The 21724-nt window shown below is 36.5% G+C and overlaps 1 protein-coding gene across 1 annotated transcript in view; it reads left to right on the forward strand.

The window, feature by feature from the left end:
• The window catches only part of TCAIM (T-cell activation inhibitor, mitochondrial), a 63792-nt gene that overhangs the window by 22729 nt on the left and 19339 nt on the right, over window positions 1-21724 (forward strand). The window contains exon 5 of the mRNA XM_021710616.1: window positions 6056-6308. Within this exon, the coding sequence (XP_021566291.1) occupies window positions 6056-6308 (253 nt within the window). The remainder of the gene's footprint in view (window positions 1-6055; window positions 6309-21724) is intronic.

Consider the following 21724-nt stretch of genomic DNA (forward strand, 5'->3'; position numbering starts at 1 on the left):
ACATACCATGTAGCTGTTGGAGTTTCAAGGTCCTTTGTGGAGTCACTTTGCCAACCAGAAAAGAAAAGAGCAAAGAAACCAAGCACTTCTTCTCCCACCCGTACAGGCACTGGTGGTCCAAACTTTCCTCTAGGAACCTTCTTGCCTCCCTAGGGAGTAGCCCTAGACAGAGACCGTTAGTTGTCCTTCGAGATTCAGCAGAAAAATTTTATCATGCAGTCCAGGGGACTGGAGGGTCGAGAAGCCTGTGACCCCATATTGTCAGACCAGTGAGAAAACCAAAATGAAATCAGAAACTGAACCGAGACGCTATTCAGCCAATGTCTTGGCCTAGTGAATAGTGTCCAAGGGACAGCCTCATCAGGCTGTGACTCCCTTAAATAGAATTACGGCCACAAACAGAACAGATTCTTACCTACTAGGAGAAAGCAGATGAACTCAGGTATTTTTGAGGCGATGGGAAGCCAGCAGTCATTCCAACTCCCTCCAGGCTGGGTGAGAGGTTATGGAGCCCTGGAATGTCTCAGGAGGTACCTCCCCTATAACTTCTTCACCAAGCTGGAGAGAGCCAGAGTGAGGCCACTTCCTGAGCTTTGCAATCTCACTGGGGCCTCCAAATGTTGTAGCCACACTGCAAGTAAGGAGTCGCCATTATACTGAGAGTTAAATGACAGAGTTCTTTATTGCTGGTGGTCGATAGGAGGCTTATGCCAGGAAAACTCTCGACCCCAAATGGAGCAAGCAAGGAGTTTATAAAGGCCAAAACCACATTTTATCAGAGTCTGGTGGGATGCAAACAGGAACTTTCGATTACTGAACAGTTAACAGAACAATTTATCTCAAGCAGTTACAGAACAGCTTATCTGGCCTTTCCACCAAGCAGGGTATGGTTAACTGTTTACTGGAAGGTTGGGGCGGTCACATGAAGGAGGAGTGAGAGGGGGAACTGAGCACCACAGTTGGTTTGTTAACAGGCATTTCGGTGTTACACATGTCAGTAACAATTTATGTGTCTAAAAACTACAGCAAGCTTTCTCTTATTTAATCTTTGAAATACCCTGTGCTGGTAGTATTTGCCCAGTTGTAATTTAGTGATGTTCAGCTCCTTTTCCAAGACCATAGAGATAGAATTTAAGTCCTGAACGCAAGTTTTTTAACTCCAACCTTATTCTGTTTCTAAAAGTGAATCAGTCTTAACAGACAGGCTTCTTTTCAGTTCCTTTTGCCACTGCTCTAGCCATGATCCAGTAATACTTAAAATTAAGGACAAATATTTAGGTACGGATCATTAAAGGCCTGTTTCTCTAAATATTTATCCTTTTGATGATCCTTGAAGAAATAATTTTATTTTTAGAATGAACTCAAAACAATTTAAAGATGCTGTGAGTTAATGCTGAAAAAGTTAGAAAATGTACTATAATTTTTTATAAACCTTGCAAAATTCAAAATTTGATAAGTCTTTTAAGATCTGTAATCTGTTTCTAGCTCTGCCAAGAGACCTTAACTTTTGGGTCTTTCTTTATTAAAATGAAAGAGAGCAGCCACTCACACTGAAGATCCCTAACTTATACCTCATGCTCACAAGGCTTTCAAGACCTTAAGTGGTACAAGGAAGAGGTAGAACTGAAAGGTGCTAAAATATGATCCTTATGTTGTAGAAAATTTCCCACCCAGTCTCTCTAGGGACTAGTATTTTATAGTCTATTTTCTCCTATTTTTATTCTTCCATGATTGAATAGTAGGAATCACAAATTCCTTTTCTTGGCCATTTCTCCATCTACCTCTGATTTAGAGTTTTATTAAAAATAGTCCTATTCTTCATTACTTAGAGACAGAAGAGCAACTCATAGCCCTTTTGTGAAGGAACAGATATACTGAAGAATGCTATAAATAATAGTAATGAGTAATAATCATGTTTATCACTCTAAGAGACACAATTCTGTTGAAAGTTTAAATAATTATTTGTTTTAATCCATTATGAATATGTTGTTCTCAGCCATGAACGTCTTGTAAGCAACTGAGACACATTGTCTGCTAGTGTAAGACCAAATACTGATAAATGTTTTTAATAGATATATGCTCCTATTATTCAGGGCCAAGATTAAGTTGGAACTTAAAGAAAATCATACTTATGCTTGGTGATCTACTTGGGTTTCATGATTTTTTCAGAAAGACAGATGGAATTTATAGAGGCAAATTAAGATCCTTTATAGTTTTTGGGGTTTTTTGGGTTTTTTTTTCGAGTTGGAGTCTCACTCTGTCACCCAGTCTGGAGTGCAGTGGCCGCTCCCGGCCACCCCAGCCTCGACCTACTGGGCTCTGGCGATCCTTCCGCCTCATCCTTCCAAGTAGCCGGAACTACAGGCATGCGCTACCACACTCGGCTGATTTTTTTATTTATTGTAGAGATGAAGTCTCGCTGCCCAGGCGGGTCTCGAACCCGCGAGCTCAGGCAATCCACTCACCTCAGCCTCCAAAGGCGCGAGATTATAGGCTGAGCCACCGAGCCCGGCCCTTTATAGTTTTTAAAATACAAAAATATTATCATTCGTCTGCTTTTATTTCTATGTGCTTAGAAGAGTCAAGCTCATTTTCACAGCTACAACTATTACTCTACTACCACCATCAGCTGGATTTGTCTTAAATATTGAATATACATAGAGTTAGAGTAAACCGAATTTGAAAGCTTAGGGGAAACCTAGAATGTTTCACACAGCAAATTAGGGACAAAGCTGATACTAGAACTTGTCTTCTTATTTCTAGTTCAGTGTTTTAATTTTTATGCCACATTATCTATTAATTCTTCTTTTAAAATATTACTATTAATCATTTCTGCTTTTGTCTTTATGACAAAGATTGATCCTCTGACAAAGATTTAAGACATTTTAATTTTTTTAGCATTTTTATCTAATTATTAAATTAAAGTAGGTTAGTATAGTTTTTATTTCTAGAACACTAGAAATCATTAATCAGCTTATCACTGATATTTAAGATGGCAGTAAGGCATAAATACTATAATTTCATTACATTACTATAATTTCATGAATCATTTTACATTATGAGCGCATTGAACTCCTTAAAGACCTAAATTATTTCTTCAGTGCCACACCTTTTTGGTGGTTCATGAGGAAATAAATTTTATTATTAGAATAAATTTCAAACAAGTTAAGTATTTACCAAGAACTTTCTGATAGGCCAGGCATGGTGGCTCATGCGTGTAATCCCAGCACTTTGGGAGGCCAAGGTGGGAAGATTGCTTGAGCCCAGGAGTTTCAGACCAGCCTGGACAACATAGAGAAACCTCATCTCTACCAAAAAATGTAAAAATTAGCTGGGTTTGGTGGCACACGTCATGCCTCAGGATCACCTGAGCCCAGGACGTTAAGGCCACAGTGAGTCATGATCGAGCCTCTGCACCCCAGCCTGGGTAATAGAGCGAGACTCTGACTCAAATAAAAACAAAAACAAAAAGAAGATTCTATGAATTAATGCTAAAACAAATAGCTGTAGCCAGTTCTGCCTGAGTAAAAACAGAAATCCTTTACTTTCAGTTAATGGTTAACTTTGAAACATTCATTAAACAAAAATAGGTTATACCTGGGAGTGGTGACATGCCTATAATCCCAGCTACTGGAAGACTGAGGAAGGAGAATCATGTGAGCCCAAAAGTTTGAGGCCAGCCTGGGCAACATAGTGAGACCTCGTTTTTCAAAAAACAGGTTGTAGAAAAAACTAAATTATAAATGGAAAATAACATATAACATATATGACAAAAAAAGATAATGTTAATATATAAAGAGTTCTTACAAATCAAAAAGAAAACACAGTATTTCGATTATAAAAATTAGCAGAGACAATACTAACAGTTCAAGAAATAATACATATACTTAGCCAATAAGTATATTAAAATGTTTAGCCTTCATATCCAAATGCAAACTGAAATAATTAGGTGCAATTTTTCCTATCATATATTTTTCTTTTTTTTACTGATAATACCCATGGATGGTGAGAATGCATTTACCCACATTATTGGTTGATATATAAATTTGTACAATCTCTAGAGTGCAGTTTGGAATTCTCTCTCCAAAGCCATAAAATCCCTCTTCTCAAAATGTACCCAGGGAACCAGTAAAGGATATGTGCAGTCTTGAACAGGCAGTCTTCACTATATAGCAGCTCTTACATTGGGTCAAATAATTAATGGAACTGATAAAATAGAGAGTGAGATTTATTCCTTGACTTTGTACTTCTCAGGAGAAGCTATTTCTTCTTAACCTCCAACACAGCAATTTGCGTTTTCCTTTCCTCCTTCACTTATTAGAATAATTAACTTATCAGTAGTTCTCGCTTTACCATCAAATGATTCAACTGTAAGGTCTTTCTTAATTTGCATGTTCTAGGTTCCCCAAGTCTGTGTAGCAAGCAGATTATATATCTCTGAGAATGCTTTAAATTCTGATAACTCGTCAGTTGTAAAGACAAGAAAGTATATTTCAGCCTTGAATGGTGAATAATTGAAAACAACTTATATATCCATCACTGTTGGAAGTGTTAAGTAAATTATGCTATATTCATTTTATGGACTAGTATGTGAATGCTGAAAAGAATGAAGTTGTCCTATGTATACAGATATAGAGGCGCCCCAAGGTTAAGAGACAAAAGCAAGTTCAAATTAATGTATCTAGAATGATACCATTTATATATTAAGAAGAAACAATTCAAACTGTGTGGCTGTTTGTTTGTATAAACACACATGCATATATAGCATGTATAATATATATATAATATATATACACCCAGAAGCACATAGATAGAAAAGGACTAGAACAGTGCTGCCCAAGAGAACTTTCTGCAGTGAGCAAACGTTTCATATATGTATCATCTAATATAGTGGGTATCAGCTTCATTCAATTATTGAGCACTCGAACATGGCCAGTGTGACCAGTGGTCTAAATTTTAAATTTTAATCAGTTTAATTTTAAGTAGTCACATGTGGCTGGTAGCTACCATATTAGATATTGCAGGCCTGGAAGAATATGTACTTAACTGTTAATAGTGGTTATATCTAGCAAAGGTGTGTTGTTATATGCCTATTAACAGGAAATTTTTGCTTTTACTTTATATATCCCCTAATTTTCCAATAAGCATATACTTATATGACATTTTTATAATTTTTCAAACTAATTAAAAATATTTTTTTAAAAAGCAAAAAAAGTCAGCCTGTTGTAGTGGAGAAAATACTTGACTTGGTGTCAACTCATACTTAAGCCCTAGCCTCATTCTTAACCTGTTTCTTCACATTTGACAAGAGAGATGATAATGGCATAGTTGGTAGGAATGTTGATCGAAAAATTATGCATATTCTGTCTGGAACCTAATAGCAAGAAAAGAAAGCAAACCAAAAAAAACCAAAAAAACCCAGTAGACTTCCTATTGATGACTTAACAATTTAGATTACTAACTTTAGCCCAACTATCCAACATGATTCAGTAGCTTAAACAATTAGAGAATTTTTAAATTACTGCTGAAAATATTGGGTTACAAGCTAGTTGGGTGGGCAAATATGAGAACAATCTTCTTCAATCATAGAGAAAATTCAAGATGGGTTTCTGTGACCACTAAGCCTAGATTATCTGGCTCCTCTCTTCATATGAACCACTGCCACAGTACAGGTTCCTGCTCTCCCAGTCTCCTCCCCTCTCAGCTAGAAACTATCTTTGATGGACACCTGCTCATCAAAGAGCTTTTCTGTCTCTTAAGAGGCCAGACTTATGGGCAGCATTGAGAATATTCTGAATCCCCTTCTTGTGTTGGGGTGGGTTTGGTCACTGGTGCCAAACTAGAAAATGGAGTTGATGATTGAAGGAGTTCATGAAGGTAAAAATAGCGTGGAATAGTTTGGGAGGAGGGAAATCATTTTTCACACACAGATGTTTTACCGTTAGGGCAAATTTAAATCAGTGATTAAATGTTTTGAAATATTTTGATTTGATAAATGTTGAAATAAAGCAAATAATTATCTGTATTAATTGTTTGGGGGAATTATATTCTCTAGGATTTCGAGCAGTCAAATTTACTTTGCACACCAGAGATCTGCTAAGCACAGTATTGTATATTCTCAACTCCTGCAGTTTATCTATTGAACATATCCAAAGCTTGAATACTAATGTGCATTCCCAGCCTCTCAAAGAGACTAAAAGGATGTCTGACAGGCCCATCAAATGGGACAAGTCTTATTACTCCTTTACTGGATTCAGGGACCCTGATGAAGACCTTGAACAAGTCTCAAGAATGGAAACAACTCTAACGTATGTAAAAGTTTTTATTTAACTAAACTGTTGTTTGTAGTTCATATTGAAAATTGAAGTCTAACTTTCCAGAAAAGTACCATGTCAATATAGTTAATCCAATAACCATTATGAAAAAGATATTTCATGTTTCTTACATAAAATTGCCAGAAGTCTTTCTATTGTATGTAATTTTTTGACTTTTTGATACCAAAGACATGCAGGAGATTGTTTTGTTTTATTTAAGTTTTTAAAATTCTATTTAAGTGGCCCCTGGTATATGGAGAAAGGCTATACTTGTAACTATAAAAATGTTTACACTCCTTCATGTTAGGTATTTCTAACAGAAAGTTTAATGGTAATGTACTTCAGTGTAGTAATTCAAGTATAAGAAAAATACTTGGTGACATCATTATAAAATATCATCTAGAATAGCTTATGGAGAAAGAAGAATTTTTAAATTATAAATACAATGTGTAAGATACTTTGTATCCAGCTTGTTTATAAAGTCACCATTAATTTTTTTCAGTAAGTCATTTTTGGACTCCATAAAGACCTGTCACATTCTGTTCCTGTGGTTATATCTGAAGAGTTCAGGGACTTACCAGAGGATTCTAACTCATTACAGCATAGTAAATTATCCTTAATTATCCACTGGCATAGTATTTGCTTTGTGAATTATCTGTGCTAACTCAGGAATTCCTCCCCTTGTTACCCAGCTAGATGCCAACTAGGGCTGAAGAGATAGGAAGGTAGCAGAACCCGGTACAAAAAAGGACACAGTATATATCTGAAGGCGTATACATATATATCTGTGTATGATAGTTTATGATATTTGTCCATATACATAACTGATGGATGAATCACCTCCCTAAATATGTAATTTTAATTGTTCAGATTCTCTTCTGTAAACAAAATTTAGGTGAAAATGTGGGTTTGGGAATGATAGACCAAAAGTAATGAGACAGTAAGTAGGGGGGAAAAAATGAAGGCGTTTTATGGTGACATAGAGGTTGGTGAATTTAAAATTTGGTTTAGAAAAACAGAAGAGATGATTTAAGGTTCATTGCACACAGAGGCTACAATCGGAGTTGAAGTAGATTGCTGTGAGCACAAGCTGGATGAGAGGTTCTCAGCCTTGCATCTCAGCCTTGCATCCAAGTTTCATGTGGGATACAGCACGTAAAACTTCTGATTACACCTGTAAGATGGTGTTGCTCTTGTTATCCCACACTGTGGCCAGGTGAACAAAAGGTTGGGAATGACTGGCCTACAGGGTATAGAAAAAAATGGTATTGGTTAAGTCAAGGTAAAAAAGCAAAAGTAACACTTGTTGGACTTTCGTTCAAGCTAAAAGACTTAAGAATAATGCATTAAAGAATTTCAGAGAAGCAGTTAATCTGTGGTTCAGTTAAGTATTTTGTAGAGCAGTTTTTATTGGGAGGTGGATGTGTAGCCATAATGAAAAGATTGTCCCAAAGACCTAGAACTAAGAGCCAACTGGCAAAGTAATGAAAATAGATTGAAACTATAAAAAGCTAATTCAACAAGGTAAGTGGTATTCAACTGGGTTCATCGTTTAAGCTGAGTATTTATAACTTTGTATTTGTAGGTTGTTCATCCAATAAAGTTTTTCAGCCTTTAATAAAAATAGACTTTTTTGTAGTAATTATATTATACTAGAGAGTAAGTACTTAAGAGTAGGAAACATATTTTAATCATCTGTGTTTACTTATCTACTTCATAGAGTCATAGAATCCATCTAGTGTTTTCATTGAACTGAATTAAAGAATTGTTGAATAAATGTGAATGTGATGTGCTGGGAGCTCAGTATAGACAACTCAGGATTTAAAATGAAAATGTATGCAGCTGGTGGAAATAAAAGTGACTTTGCAATGAATAAGAGGGCCATTTTTTTCTTATAGTGCCTCTGTTAATATCTGCTATTTTTAAGCAAAAGATAGATAGTCTTAAGGAAAATTTCTGTATGTGGATGAGTTATACTGCTATGAATTCTTGATTCCCTCCAAGGTGTACTTGATTTTAAATTCAAGCACTTGAGCCAGGCTCTATGGCTCAGCCTGTAATCCCATGCTTTGGGAGGCTGAGGTAAGTGGATTGCCTGAGCCCACGGGTTCGAGACCCACCTGGACAACTTGGTGAGACCTCATCTCTACAATAAATCATGTGGTAGCACATGCCTGTAATTCTGGCTACTTGGAAGGCTGAGGCGGAAGGATCGCCGGAGCCCAGCAGGTCGAGGCTGCGGTGGCCGGGAGCGGCCACTGCACTCCAGTCTGGGCGACAGAGTGAGACTCAACTCAAAAAAATAAAAATAAAGAATTCAAGCACTTGCCAGGCTCGGTAGCTCAACCTGTAATCCCAGCACTTTAGGAGGTCGGGGCGAATGAATTGCCTGAGCCCGCAGGTTCGAGACCAACACGGGCAACTTGGCAAGACCTCGTCTCTACAATAAATCAAAAATTATCCAAGTGCAGTAGTGAGTGCCAGTAGTTCCAACTACTTGGAAGGCTGAGGCAGAAGGATCACTGGAGCCCAGCAGGTTGACACTGGGGTGGCCGTGAGCATGCCACTTCCCTCCAGCCTGGGCAACAAAGTGAGACTCCAACTCAAAAAATAATGATAATAATAAATTAATAAATTAAAGCTCTCATTTTGACTTCTTGTCTACCCTTAAAGAAGATAGCAACTTAAATAAATAGGCTACTGTTTTAGAAATGAAAGTCAGTGGAAATAATAACTTTCTAATTTTTTTATCATAATTATCCAATCTAGTTGCCAATAGCTATTTATCTTTATAGACATTAAAGTAAATTCATTAGTAAGCAAATAAAAACCTTGCTTTTTTAGCTTCATAAAGTGAAATTAATAATGATATATAGTATTACAGTAGATAGTTTTGTTTCATTTGTAATGCTGATATAGGAAGCCCTTAGATTATATTTCTTAAGCATTGATATTTAGTGACTTAATGAACCTGATCATCATTCTTCATGGAGCTTGAGTTTAGCTTAAGGTTGTGGCATTTTAGAACAAAGTCCAGGCTGAGCAGGGTGAGACAGGACAGCACTGCACTGAACAAAGGCAAGAAAAAGGAATACTGTTTTGTGGGAGCCCATAACGTAAATTGCAATATAGATTAAATGCCTTTATCAGCATGTCTTAGAGTGCTAATGTGGAATTAGGACACCTGTCCAAACTTGAAAGGTTTCATATCTTTTGTTTCCCTAACTTAACCTGGTTTCCCAATTCCAGCATGTTTGCATAGACCAAGAGTCCCTTCAAGCCAGGCTTGACCTTTTTCTAGGCATAGAGTTAAAGGAACTCTGCTGAGGGTTTGTTTAATGTTTTTATTTGTTAGCTTTTCCCAGTAAAGGAAAGTATAGGAGCTTATTCATAATGTCAGCTTCTCATTTCTTTTTTTTCTTTTTTTTCTTTTTTTTTTTTTGAGTTGGAGTCACTCTGTCACCCAGACTGGAGTGCAGTGGCCGCTCCCGACCACCGCAGCCTCAACCTACTGGGCTCCAGCGATCCTTCCGTCTCTGCCTTCCAAGTAGCTGGAACCACAGGCGTGCGCTACCATGCCCGGCTAATTTTTTTGATTTTTATTGTAGAGATGAGGTCTCACCAAGTTGCCCAGGCGGGTCTCAAACCCGCGGGCTCAGGCAATTCACTCACCTCAGCCTCCCAAGGTACGGGATTACAGGCTGAGCCACTGAGCCCATCTCTGTTTCTCATTTCAATTACAGCTGACTCTTGAACAACACAAGTTTAAACTATGCAGGACTACTTATATGTGAATGTTTTTGTTTTTCAGTCAATTGTAGATTGAGGGCCATGCATGGTGACTCACACCAGTTATCCCAGTACTTTAGGAGGCAGAGGTGAGAGGATTGCCTGAGTCCAGGGGTTCAAGACCAGCAAGGGCAACTTGGCAAGATCTCGTCTACAATAAATTTTTTAAAAATTATCCAGGCATGATGGCGCACACCTGTAATTCCAAGTACTTGGAAGGCTGAGACGGAAGGATTGCCTGAGTCCAGTAGGTTGAGGCTGTCGAGAACATGCCACTGCACTCCAGCCTGGGCAACAGGGTGAGACTTCAACTAAAAAAAAAAGCAGACTGAAAATAACAGTGGTCATGGGATGTGAAACCCACATGTAGGGAGGGCCACTTTTCATATAGTTGTGTTTGTTAGGGCCGAATGCAGGCATTCCCAGAACCAATCCCCTGCATATAGCAAGGGACGACTGTACTAATTTTTTTTTAATCTGTAATTACTTTACAAATAATTGTAAATTTGTTGAAGCATGTGAGAGCTTCCAAATTATGTGAATCAAGTGACTGCCTAGTAGGAAAACTTAGAGTGCCTATAACTCAGCTAAAACCCATTAACCACCATAGTCATTATATATAGTTTAAGTTGTCTTGATCTTGTTTCTGTTTTTTTTAGTCAGGGTGTCACTCTGTCACCCACACTGGAGTGCAGTGGCGTGATCACAGCTCACTGTAGCCTCAACCTCCTGGGCTCAGGTGATCTTTCCACCTTAGACTCCCAAGTAGTTGGGACTACAAGTGTGCACCACCACACCAGGCTAATTTATTTTTTTGTAGAGACAAGGCCTCACTATGTTGCCTAGACTGGCCTTGAACTCCTGGGCTCAAGCAATCCTCTAGCCTCAGCCTCCCACAGTGCTGTATTTACAGGCATGAGCCACCACACCTGGCCCAATTTAAATTTTTAGTCTTGTGTTGTTTAATTCGTCTTCATTATATATGTAGGTGATAGAGAGGAATTGTGGAGCACATGCTGAATCATGTAGTTCAGGAGCATAAAAATGATGTCTGCAAATTTATATTACATTGATCTTCCCCTGATTTACAAATTGCATTTATCTGCTCAAAATTCATTTTTTAATTCATTCATAAAAGCAAGTTAAGATGGTTTTAATATTTCTGAACACAATGTTAAAAAGAGAATATATACTAACAGTATTATTTAGTGTAGACTTTTTAAATAATTTTGTCTAGTTTTGCTTTTGCTGAAATTGTGTCTTAGCTTTTTAAGATTTTAAAAAGAAATTATGAAAATAAATCACTTGACAAATTTTAAAAACACAAAATGGAAGATTTATCAGGTTTTAAGAGTCCTATTTAGTCTATTTTCATATATGTGCAGTAAATACACTTTATTCTATTTTTAGGACATGCTACGTAATTTTGAATTTCTCAAGAAATTGTTTTATCTTCCTTCAAAATCACTTTATTATCATATTTTAATTTTATATTATATTTATTACCATATTTTAATTTTTACCATAGAAAAAATGATAAAATAAAAATTTTAATGCCAAAGGAGTTTTTGGAAATTATATACTATTATAAAAAGAATTTTACAGTCTAAAAAAATTAGGACATCTTATTCTATGTTGCAGACTTAATGTTTCCATATTTTGAATATATTCTTTCACTATCAAATAATATTAAAGCAAAAATATACATTAATTATATAACTTGTGATTGGAAGGAGCCAACAGGATCCATTTATATCTAAGCAAAGTAATTTTATATTAAATGTCTATCACACTGAAAACACATGTCAATGAACTATAGAGAGAGCACTAAAATAGTATCATGTTAGCTACTAAGATACCAGTATATGTCAGAGTTCCGTTTTTTCCATTTGGCATTAGCTTATGAGTAGTTACATTTCTTTTTTTTTTTTTTTGAGTTAGAGTCTCACTCTGTCGCCCAGGCTGGAGTGCAGTGGCACGCTAACAGCCTGCTGGGTTCCAGCAATCCTTCCGCCTCAGCCTTCCAAGTAGCTAGAACTACAGGCATTCACTACCACGCCTGGCTAATTTTTGATTTATTGCAGAGACAAGGTCTCACCAAATTGCCCAGGCTGGTCTCGAGTAGTTATATTTCACCTTAAATGTCTCGGTTCTGATTCAATCTTTGTGTTCAAGAAACACCATGTTGGATACCTATACAGTGGAACTATTCCCATAGAATGTTTGGAAATTTGATAGTCATGATTTAACTCATATCATGCATTAATTTATTCTTCCCCTTTATAGACTTAGTCAGTGTTTTTCAACTTACAAGCCATAATGCATAATTTAGTGATTCAGGAACAGCAAAGTTGTTTTGCTTTGCTTTGCTTTTTTTAAAATAATGTTTAACTATGTATAGTAAATGCATTCCTGTTAGTAAATTTTACTATTATTTTTCAAAATACTTAGTTTAATTACACAGGCAGACTCATGCATGTATGTTTACATACAGGCATACCATGTAAAATATTTTTTACTGTGCATTGCCATCAAAGGCATATAACAAGCTATTGGTCTATGAGCTTTAAGTCAGTGAAAATAAAGTAAAAAACTATTGGTCTAAATACCATACTTAGTTTCATGCAGTTTGTGGCCTAGGAGTTTGAAATGTATAGCATTTTAACTTCATTGTTATTTGGATTATGGCTCGCCTTTCATTCTTTTAAACCCATGAAAAACTGAGTTTCTCTTGAGTTACCGAAATATTTTTATCTCAAAAGCATTATGACCCTTACACCACTTCACTCTACCCTGGGCAACAGAGCAAGAGCCTGTCCCTTTAAAAAAATCATCATGACCCTGGGAACTAAACCAGATGATGTTATAATCTGACTTTAGTCTCTGTACATGATATTCTTGCATTCATTTTTATGTACTTTTTATATTCATTTGGCTTTATTTTATTTTTCCTATTTCCTGGATCGTAAAACAGTACATGCAACGTGTGTGTGTGTGTGTGTGTGTGTGTGTGTGTGTTTCTATAATTGTAATTAAATCATTCTGAACCAAGCCAAGGTCTAATAAACAAATTAACCACAATGAAATACCACATCAGCCGGGCTTGGTGGCTCAGCCTGTAATCCCGTGCCTCTGGGAGGCTGAGGTAAGTGGATTGCCTGAGTCCGCGGGTTTGAGACCTGCCTGGGCAGCGAGACCTCATCTCTACAATAAATCAAAAATTAGCCGGGCGTGGTAGTGTGCACCTGTAATTCCAGCTACTTGGAAGGCTGAGGCGGAAGGATCGCCGGAGCCCAGCAGGTCGAGGCTGCGGTGGCCGGGATCGGCCACTGCACTCCAGTCTGGGCGACAGAGTGAGACTCAAAAATAAAAAAATAAAAATAAAAAAAGAAATACCACATCATACTCTAGGGTGACTATAATCAAAAAGAATTAAAAGTGTAGGTTAAGATGTAAGGAAATTGGAACTGTCATCCATTGCTAATGGGAATATAAAATGATGAAATGGTGCAGCTGCTTTGAAAACACTCTAGAAATACTGAAAAAAATGTTAAACATAGAGTTACCACGTGACCCAGCAATTTCACTCCTAGGTATATACCCAAGATAAATGAAAACAGACATCCACACAAAAATGCGTTTATGGCAGCATTATTCATATTAGTCAAAAAGTGGAAATAACCCAAATATCTACTGTGTGATGAATGCATAGATAACATGTATATGTTATCATTTCTAGATGAGATAATACAATGGAATATTATTTAACTAGAAAAAGGAATGAAGTACAACATGGGTAAACTTTGAAAACGTGCTAAGTTAAAGAAACCAAACACAATGGACCATATATTGCATTATTCTATTTATGTGAAATATCTAGAATAGGCAAATCTATGGAGACAGAATGTAGATTTGTAGTTTCTAAGGCTGGATGGTAGGTCTGGAGTAACTACTAATGAGTACATGATTTCTTATTAAGGTGATGGAAGTGTCCTAAAATTAAGTGTGGTGGTGACTGCACAACTCAGTGAACATACTAAAAATGGGTGAATGAGTGAACTGTACAGGATATGAATTATATCTCAATAAAGCTGTTTTGAAAAAGAACTATCACTACTCTCTCTAAATTTAGAAATTTTTATTTCTAAAATAAAATTATATTCATTAATTCAAAGCTGTATGAAGAAATAAAGATCTCAGCAAAAGTAAATATATGGGCAATTACAGTAACTAATATAACAATAGTGTGTAACTCCACTTTTTGTTTTCTACATGATTTTAAGACTGTTGCATTAAAAATATTATTGGTTAATATTTTTGGAAACACAATGTGTAAAGATATATTTTGTGATAACAACAGAAAGGGGTGGGTATGGAGCTGTTAAAGGAGCAGAGTTTTGTATGTCATGAAGTTAAGCTAGTATAAATTCACATTAGAATATTATAACATAGGATATTAAATGTAGTCCCCATGGTAACTGCAGAGAAAATATCTAAAGGATATACACAAAAAGAAATGAGAAAAGAATAGTAACCAAAAGAGAGCAGGGGTGGCTAAACTAATGTCAGACAAAATCGATTTTTTTAAATAAAAGTTTACGAGACAAAGAAGATATAACAACTATAAATATTTACCCACCTAATAATAGACCATCAAAGTTATGAAGCAAAAATTGACAGAATTGAAGGGAGAAACAGACAGTTCTACAATAATAGTTGGAGACTTTAATGCCCTACTCTCCATGATGGATATAACAACCAAACAGAAAATAAGTTAGGAAAATAGAGGGCTTAAATAACACAATAAACCAGCTAGGTCTAACAGACATATACAGGACACTCTACCTAGCAACAGCATATACATTCTTCTCAGGTGTATATAGGTCATTTTCCAGAATAAATCATATGTTACAGATTAAATGTCAATAAATTTTTTAAGATAGCTATTATATGAAGTATCTTCTCTCACCACAATGAGAGGAAGTTAGAAATCAATAACAGAAGTAAAACTGGAAATTTCACAAAACAGTAGAAAATAAAACACTTTTATGCAACCAATGGATCAAAGAAGAAATCACATCAGAAATTAGAAAATACTTAGAGGCAAGTGAAAACACAAACACAGTATACCAAAACTTATAGGGGAAATTTGTAGTTATAAACACATGGAAGGAAGGAAGGAAAGAGGAAGGAAGGAAGGAAGGAGGAAGAAAGGAAAGGAACAAGAAAGAAGGAGGGAGGGAAAGGAAGGAAAGAAGAAAAAAGAGAAGAAAGAGAGCCAGGCACAGTGTGATTCACGCCTGTAGTCCCAGCAGTTTGGGAGGTCGAGGCATAAAGATCACTTGAGGATTAAAGACCAGCCTGAGTGAGACCTCTACAGAATAATTCTTTAAATGATCTTGGTGTTGTGGTGCATGCTTATAATCCCAGCTGCTTGGGAGGCTGAGGCAGGAGTACCACTTGAGCCCAGGAGTTTGAGACTACAGTGAACTATGATTATGCCACTGCACAGCAACCCAACTTTGCAATTTATGAAACTAGAGAAAGAAAAACAAAGTAAACCAAAATTAGTAGTAGAAGGGAAATAATAAAGATTAGAACAGAGACAGGTGAAAGAGAGAATAGCAAATGATAGAGAAAATCAACTAAACCAAAAGTTGGTTGAAAAGATCAACAATATTGACAGACCCTTAACTCGGTAAACTAAGAAAAAAGAAGACTCAAATTACTAAAATCAGAAATGAAAGTAAGCCATTACTACCAATTCTACAAAAATAAAAGGAATTACAAAAGAATACTATGGGTAACTGTATACACGAATTGGATAACCTAGATTAAATTGACAAATTTCTAGAAACACAAAATTTACCAAGACTAAACCACAAAGAAATGGAAAATCTGAATAGACCTATAACTAGTAAAGAGATTGAATCTGTAAGCAAACATTTCCCAACAAAGAAAAACTGTGGTCCTAATGGCTTCATTGGTAAATTCTGCCATACATTTAAAGAACTGACACCAATCCTCCTCATACTTCTCCAAAAAAACTGAAGAAGGAACACTCCCTAACTCATTCTATGAAGACAGCATTACTCTGCTACCAAAGCCAGACAAATGCACTGTAGGAAAACTACAAACCAATGTTCCTTATAAACATTAATGGAAAACTCTTCAACAAAATACTAGAAAACCAAATTCAGCAGCATATTAAAAGGATTATATACCATGAACAAGTGGGATTTATTCCTGAAATTCAAGGGTGATTCAACATATGAAAATCGATCAGAATAATATACATTAACAGAATAAAGGAAGAAACTCACTGGATCATCTCAATAATAGAAACATTTGACAAAAGTCAACATCCTTCCATTATTAAAAAAAAAATACTTAACAAACTAGGAATAAAAGGAAACTACATCAATATAACAAAAGCTATATATGAAAACCCATAGCAAACTTCATCCTCCGTGGCGAAAGACTGAAACTTTTCAGCTAAGATAAGAAACTAGGCAAGGAGATTTGCTTTCATCATTTTTATTCAACATAGTACTAGAAATCCTAGACAGAACATTTAGGCAAGAAAAATAAATAAAGGACATATAACTAGAAAGGAAGAAGTAAAATCTTGTTTGCAGATGAGATGATCTTATATGTAGAAAACCTAAAGATGTCACAGAAGAACATGTTAGAACTATTAAGCAAATCCAGCAAAGTAGCAGGATACAAAGTCAATACACAAAAATCAGTTGCTTTTTTGTATGCTAACAATGAATAATCCAAAAACACTTCGGAGAGAAATTAAAGACAGAAATAAATGAAAAGACATCCCATGATCATGGATTGGAGGACAATATTATTAAGATGTCAGTACTACCCAAAGCAACGTATAGATTTAATGTAATCTCTATCAAAATTCCAATGACTTTTTTCTTTTTGCAGAAATAGAAAAACCCATTCTAAAATTCATGTGGAATTTCAAGGGACTCCAAATAGCCAAAGCAAGACTAAGAAAGAACAAAGCTGGTGAACATAACTTTCTAACTTTAAAATTTATTACCTTTTATATATGGTCAAATAGTTTTCAAGAAGGATACCAAGACCATCGAGTGGGGAAGAGAATCTTTTTAACAAATGGTGTTAGGAAAGTTGGCCATGTGCAAAAGAGTAAAGTTGGAATCTGACTTTACACCATATACAAAAATTAACTGAAAACGAACCCATGACTTAAATGTAAGACCTATACTTAAAACTCTTAACTGAAAACATAGAGCAAAAGCTTCATGATACCAGGTTGCCAGTGATTTTGATTTCTTAGATATAACACCAAAGGCACAGGCAGCAAAAGAAAAAGAAAAATTGGACTTTATTAAAAATTTTTAATATTGTGCACTAAAAGACACTGTCAACAAAGTAAAAAGGCGGTCCATAGAAAGGGAGAAATATTTGGAACTCATATCTGATAAAGGGATTAATACGCAGAATAACTAGAGAACTAAAACTCAACAACAACAAAACAACCCAATTCAATAATGGGCAAAGGACTTGAATAGACATTTATCCAAAGAAGGTATTCAAATGACCAGTAAGCACATGAAAAGATCCTCAGCATCACTAATCATTAAGGAGATGTAAATCAAAACTACTATGAGATACCACCTCACATCCATTAAGATGGCTACTATCCAAAAACAAAGTAATAAGGGTTGGTGAAGATGTGGAGAAGCTGGAGCCCTTGTACACTGCTGGTGGGAGTGTGAAATGGTGCAGCTGTTGTGGAAAACAGCATGGTGGTTCCCCAAAAACATTAAAAATGGAAGGCCTGGCACAGGGGCTCATGCCTGTAATCCTGGCAGTTTGGAAGGCCAATGTGAGAGGATTGCTTAAGCCCAGAGTTTGAGTCCAGCCTAGGCAACATAGCGAGACCTCATCTCTACAAAAAAATCAAAAAATTAGCTGGGTGTGGTGTGCACCTATAGTCCCAGCTACTCAGAATGCTGAGGTGGAAGGATTGCCTGAGCCAAGGAGCTTGAGACTGTGGTGAGCCATGTGCCACTGCACTCCAGCCTGGGCGACAGAGTGAGACTTCGACTCAAAAAAAAAAAAAGGAATTACCATATGTTCCAGCAATTCCATCTCTGAGTGTATATGTATGGCCAAAAGAATTGAAAGCAGGATCCTGAAGAGATATTTGTAAACCTATGTTCATAACAGCAGCATTCACAATTGCCAAATGGTGGAAGTAACCATCGATGGATGAATGGAAAAGCAAAATGTGATATATTTTGAAAATCTCCAGGAATTTAACAAATTTTATGAAGGTTAATAAAGGAAAATGGGAATTCCAGTAACCAAAAAATTTATAGGAATTTTTAAAAGATAGGAAGCAGATGGGCTCAGAAGCAAGCCAGCCAGAATGTCCACTGTCACCTCTATTTGTCTTAGAGTGTCTAGTCAATGTAATAATAAACAGAAATGGGATATGTGAATAATGGAAAAACAGAGGTGCACTTGCACCTATTTACAAATGTCACCAAGAAAATCCAAGAGAATTGTATTAGGACTCCTGATTGCCTGCAAAAGAAACCAACTCTAATGGAAGTAGAAAAATTACGAGGATATCAAGTGTCTTGTGATGTTTACAAGAAGACTGGAGAATATGGTTGTGAAAATAACCAGATGTGTATGAACTGAGAAATGGATGCTGTATATGCTTTTATGCAAAGTCTTTTACCTTGAGAATAGATCCATATACTTAAATTGTTTTAAAAAATATATATATAGGGACTGCTGACAATGAAAAAGTTAATGAGCATAAAAAATAATTCTAAAGTTTTGTCTCATGATGACCTTCACCTGACCTGGTAGTTATACTGATTTGATCAAAATCCTGAAACACATGATGGTGTTTCTTGTACATAAGCAACAAAACTAGAAAGAACATTCTTTTGTTGATTTTTTTGTTGTCGTTTTTTTGGTTATTTTGGCTTGTTTGTTTTTTGTTTTTTTTTTCTCTTGAGAAATGCTTGCAAACAGTAGCCAGAAATTAACACTCTTCTATTTTTATTTTTATTTTGACATAATTTCAGACTCAGAAAATTTTCAGGACTAATACAAAGAGATCCCATATAGCCTCTACCCAGATTTCCCAAATGTAACCTTTTACATTTGCTTTATCAATCCTCCCACCTCAGCCTCACAAGGAGGCCTACAAGCACACGATACTGTGTCCATCCAATTTAGACCTACAAGCACATGACACTGTGCCCATCCAATTTTGAAATATTTTTTAGAGGCAGGTTCTCGCTATGTTGCCCAAGCTGGTCTTGAACTCCTGGCCTCAAGCAATCCTCCCAGAGCTCTGGGATTACCGGCATGAGCCATCATGCAGCCCGTTTTCTCTCTGTAAATTTTTATATATAAAAATTCTATATATTTTTTCCTGAATCATTTGAGTAAATTGCAGCCACAGTGTTGCTTTACCCCTAAATATTTCGACTGTATTTTCTACAATACAAAGACAGTCTCTTATATAGCTAAAGGATAATTGTACAAATCAGGAGCTATTAGCTAATCCCTAGTCTTTATTCAAATTTCACTCATTTTCTGAGCATTGCCCTTTGTTAGGAACAGAAGATCTGAGATCATGAACCACATTTGGTTGTCATGTCTCTTAAATTTTCTTTATTCTGTTTTTCATTTTTTTAATTTCTGTCTCTATTCTTGTCTTTCATGATCTTGATGAATACAAGCTAGTTATTTTGTAGAATGTCCTTCAATTCATTTATCTGATGTTTCCTCATAATTATTCAGGTTATTCATTTTTCACAGGCATCCTTCAGAAGTGATGCTGTGTTATTTTCAATGGATTATATAGGAGGCACTGATACTGATTTATCCCATTACTAATGATACTAACTTGTATCGTTTGATTCATGTGATAGCTCCCAGTTTCTTTTGCAATAAAGTTACTTCTTTTCCCCTCGCTTAGTTTCTTTTGGGGAGATGCTTAGGGCTATGTAAATGTCCTTTTACTCATAAGATTTTTTACTCCCTAGCTCTGAGATTTATTTATGATTCTTGCCTGAATCCCATATGACTCTGCTGGTTGCCAAATGTTGATTTCTTAATTTTTGTCATCTCTTCAAGCAGGCTCCTATGTTCCTATCATACCTTGAATACTCCCTTACTTTCTGATTGACCAAGATGTTCCAGGCTCATCTGGATGGTTCCTGCCCCCAAAGTTTGATTCAGCCATTTTGCCAAGAAGCTCTGGTTCTTTCTAATAGGAAATGGTTTTTAGAAAACAACATCTAAGTGCTCTGTGTGCTCAATCACTAGGAGTCCTCCCACTGGTCAGAACTAGGAAGCAAATATCTTTATATCTATATATCATAATAACCATGCTTAGAACCTTCATTTTTATCTGAATGTTTAGAAACAAAACACAAAAATTGTTATACTAGACCAGTTGATTTTTATATACTAAATGCAATAATTCAAAAAGTCAAGTCATGAATGTATAATCATCAGATTATATTTTGGCCAGGCCTGGTGGCTCTTGCCTATAATCCCAGCACTTTGGGAGGTCGAGGTGGGAGAGCAGTTGAGACCAGTCTGGACAACACAGTGTCTCTGCAAAAGATAAAGAAGTTGGCCAGATGTGGTTGTGTGCATCTGCATTCCCAGTTACTCGGTAGGCTGAAGCAGAAGTATCACTTGAGCCCAGGAGTCTGAGGCTGCAGTGAGTTAGGATCACACCACTGCAGCTTAGGTGACAGAGTGAAACCCTGTCTCTAAAAATAAATAATAAGCCGGGCTCGGTGGCACAGCCTATAATCCCAGCGCTTTGGGAGGCTGAGGTGAGTGGATTGCCTGAGCCCGCAGGTTCGAGACCCACCTGGGCAACTTGGTGAGACCTCATCTCTACAATAAGTCAAAAATTATACAGGCATGGTAGTACATGCCTGTAGTTCCAGCTACTTGGAAGGCTGAAGTGGAAGGATCACCAGAGCCCAGCAGATTGAGGTTGCAGTGGCCAAAAGTGGCCACTGTACTCCAGTCTGGGTGACAGAGTGAGACTCCAACTCAAAAAAAATAAAATTAAAATAAATAAATAATAATATATATTTTTGGGGGGTTGGAGTCTTACTTCATTGCCCAGGCTGGAGTGCAGTAGAATGGCCACTCCAGCATTGACCTGCTGGGCTCAGGCAGTCCTTCCACCACAGCCTTCCAAGTAGTCGGAACTACAGGCACGTACTACCATGCCCGGCTATTTTTTTATTTATTGTAGAGACAAGGTCTCACCATGTTGCCCAGGCTAGTCTTGAACCCACAGGCTCAGGCAGTCCTCTTGCCTCAGCTTCCCAAAGTGCTGGGATTACAGGCTTGAGCCACCACGCCAGTCAATAATAATTTTTAAAAGAGTTATATTTCAATCTAGTTTTAAGACATTTGGTCCCAGATCAAACATTGTTTGTCATTTGACAATTCATTTATTAACAAATCATGCTTTTTCTTTATTTAAAGTAAACTGAAAAACATGTATTACTTAAATGAAGAAAGACTGGAAAATTGTAATGCAATATCCAATAATAGTGATATAAATTAAGATATTT

Source organism: Carlito syrichta, unplaced genomic scaffold (genome assembly GCF_000164805.1).
Source record: "Carlito syrichta isolate Samal-C Ts95f unplaced genomic scaffold, Tarsius_syrichta-2.0.1 Scaffold294773, whole genome shotgun sequence".
Taxonomy (NCBI): domain Eukaryota; kingdom Metazoa; phylum Chordata; class Mammalia; order Primates; family Tarsiidae; genus Carlito; species Carlito syrichta.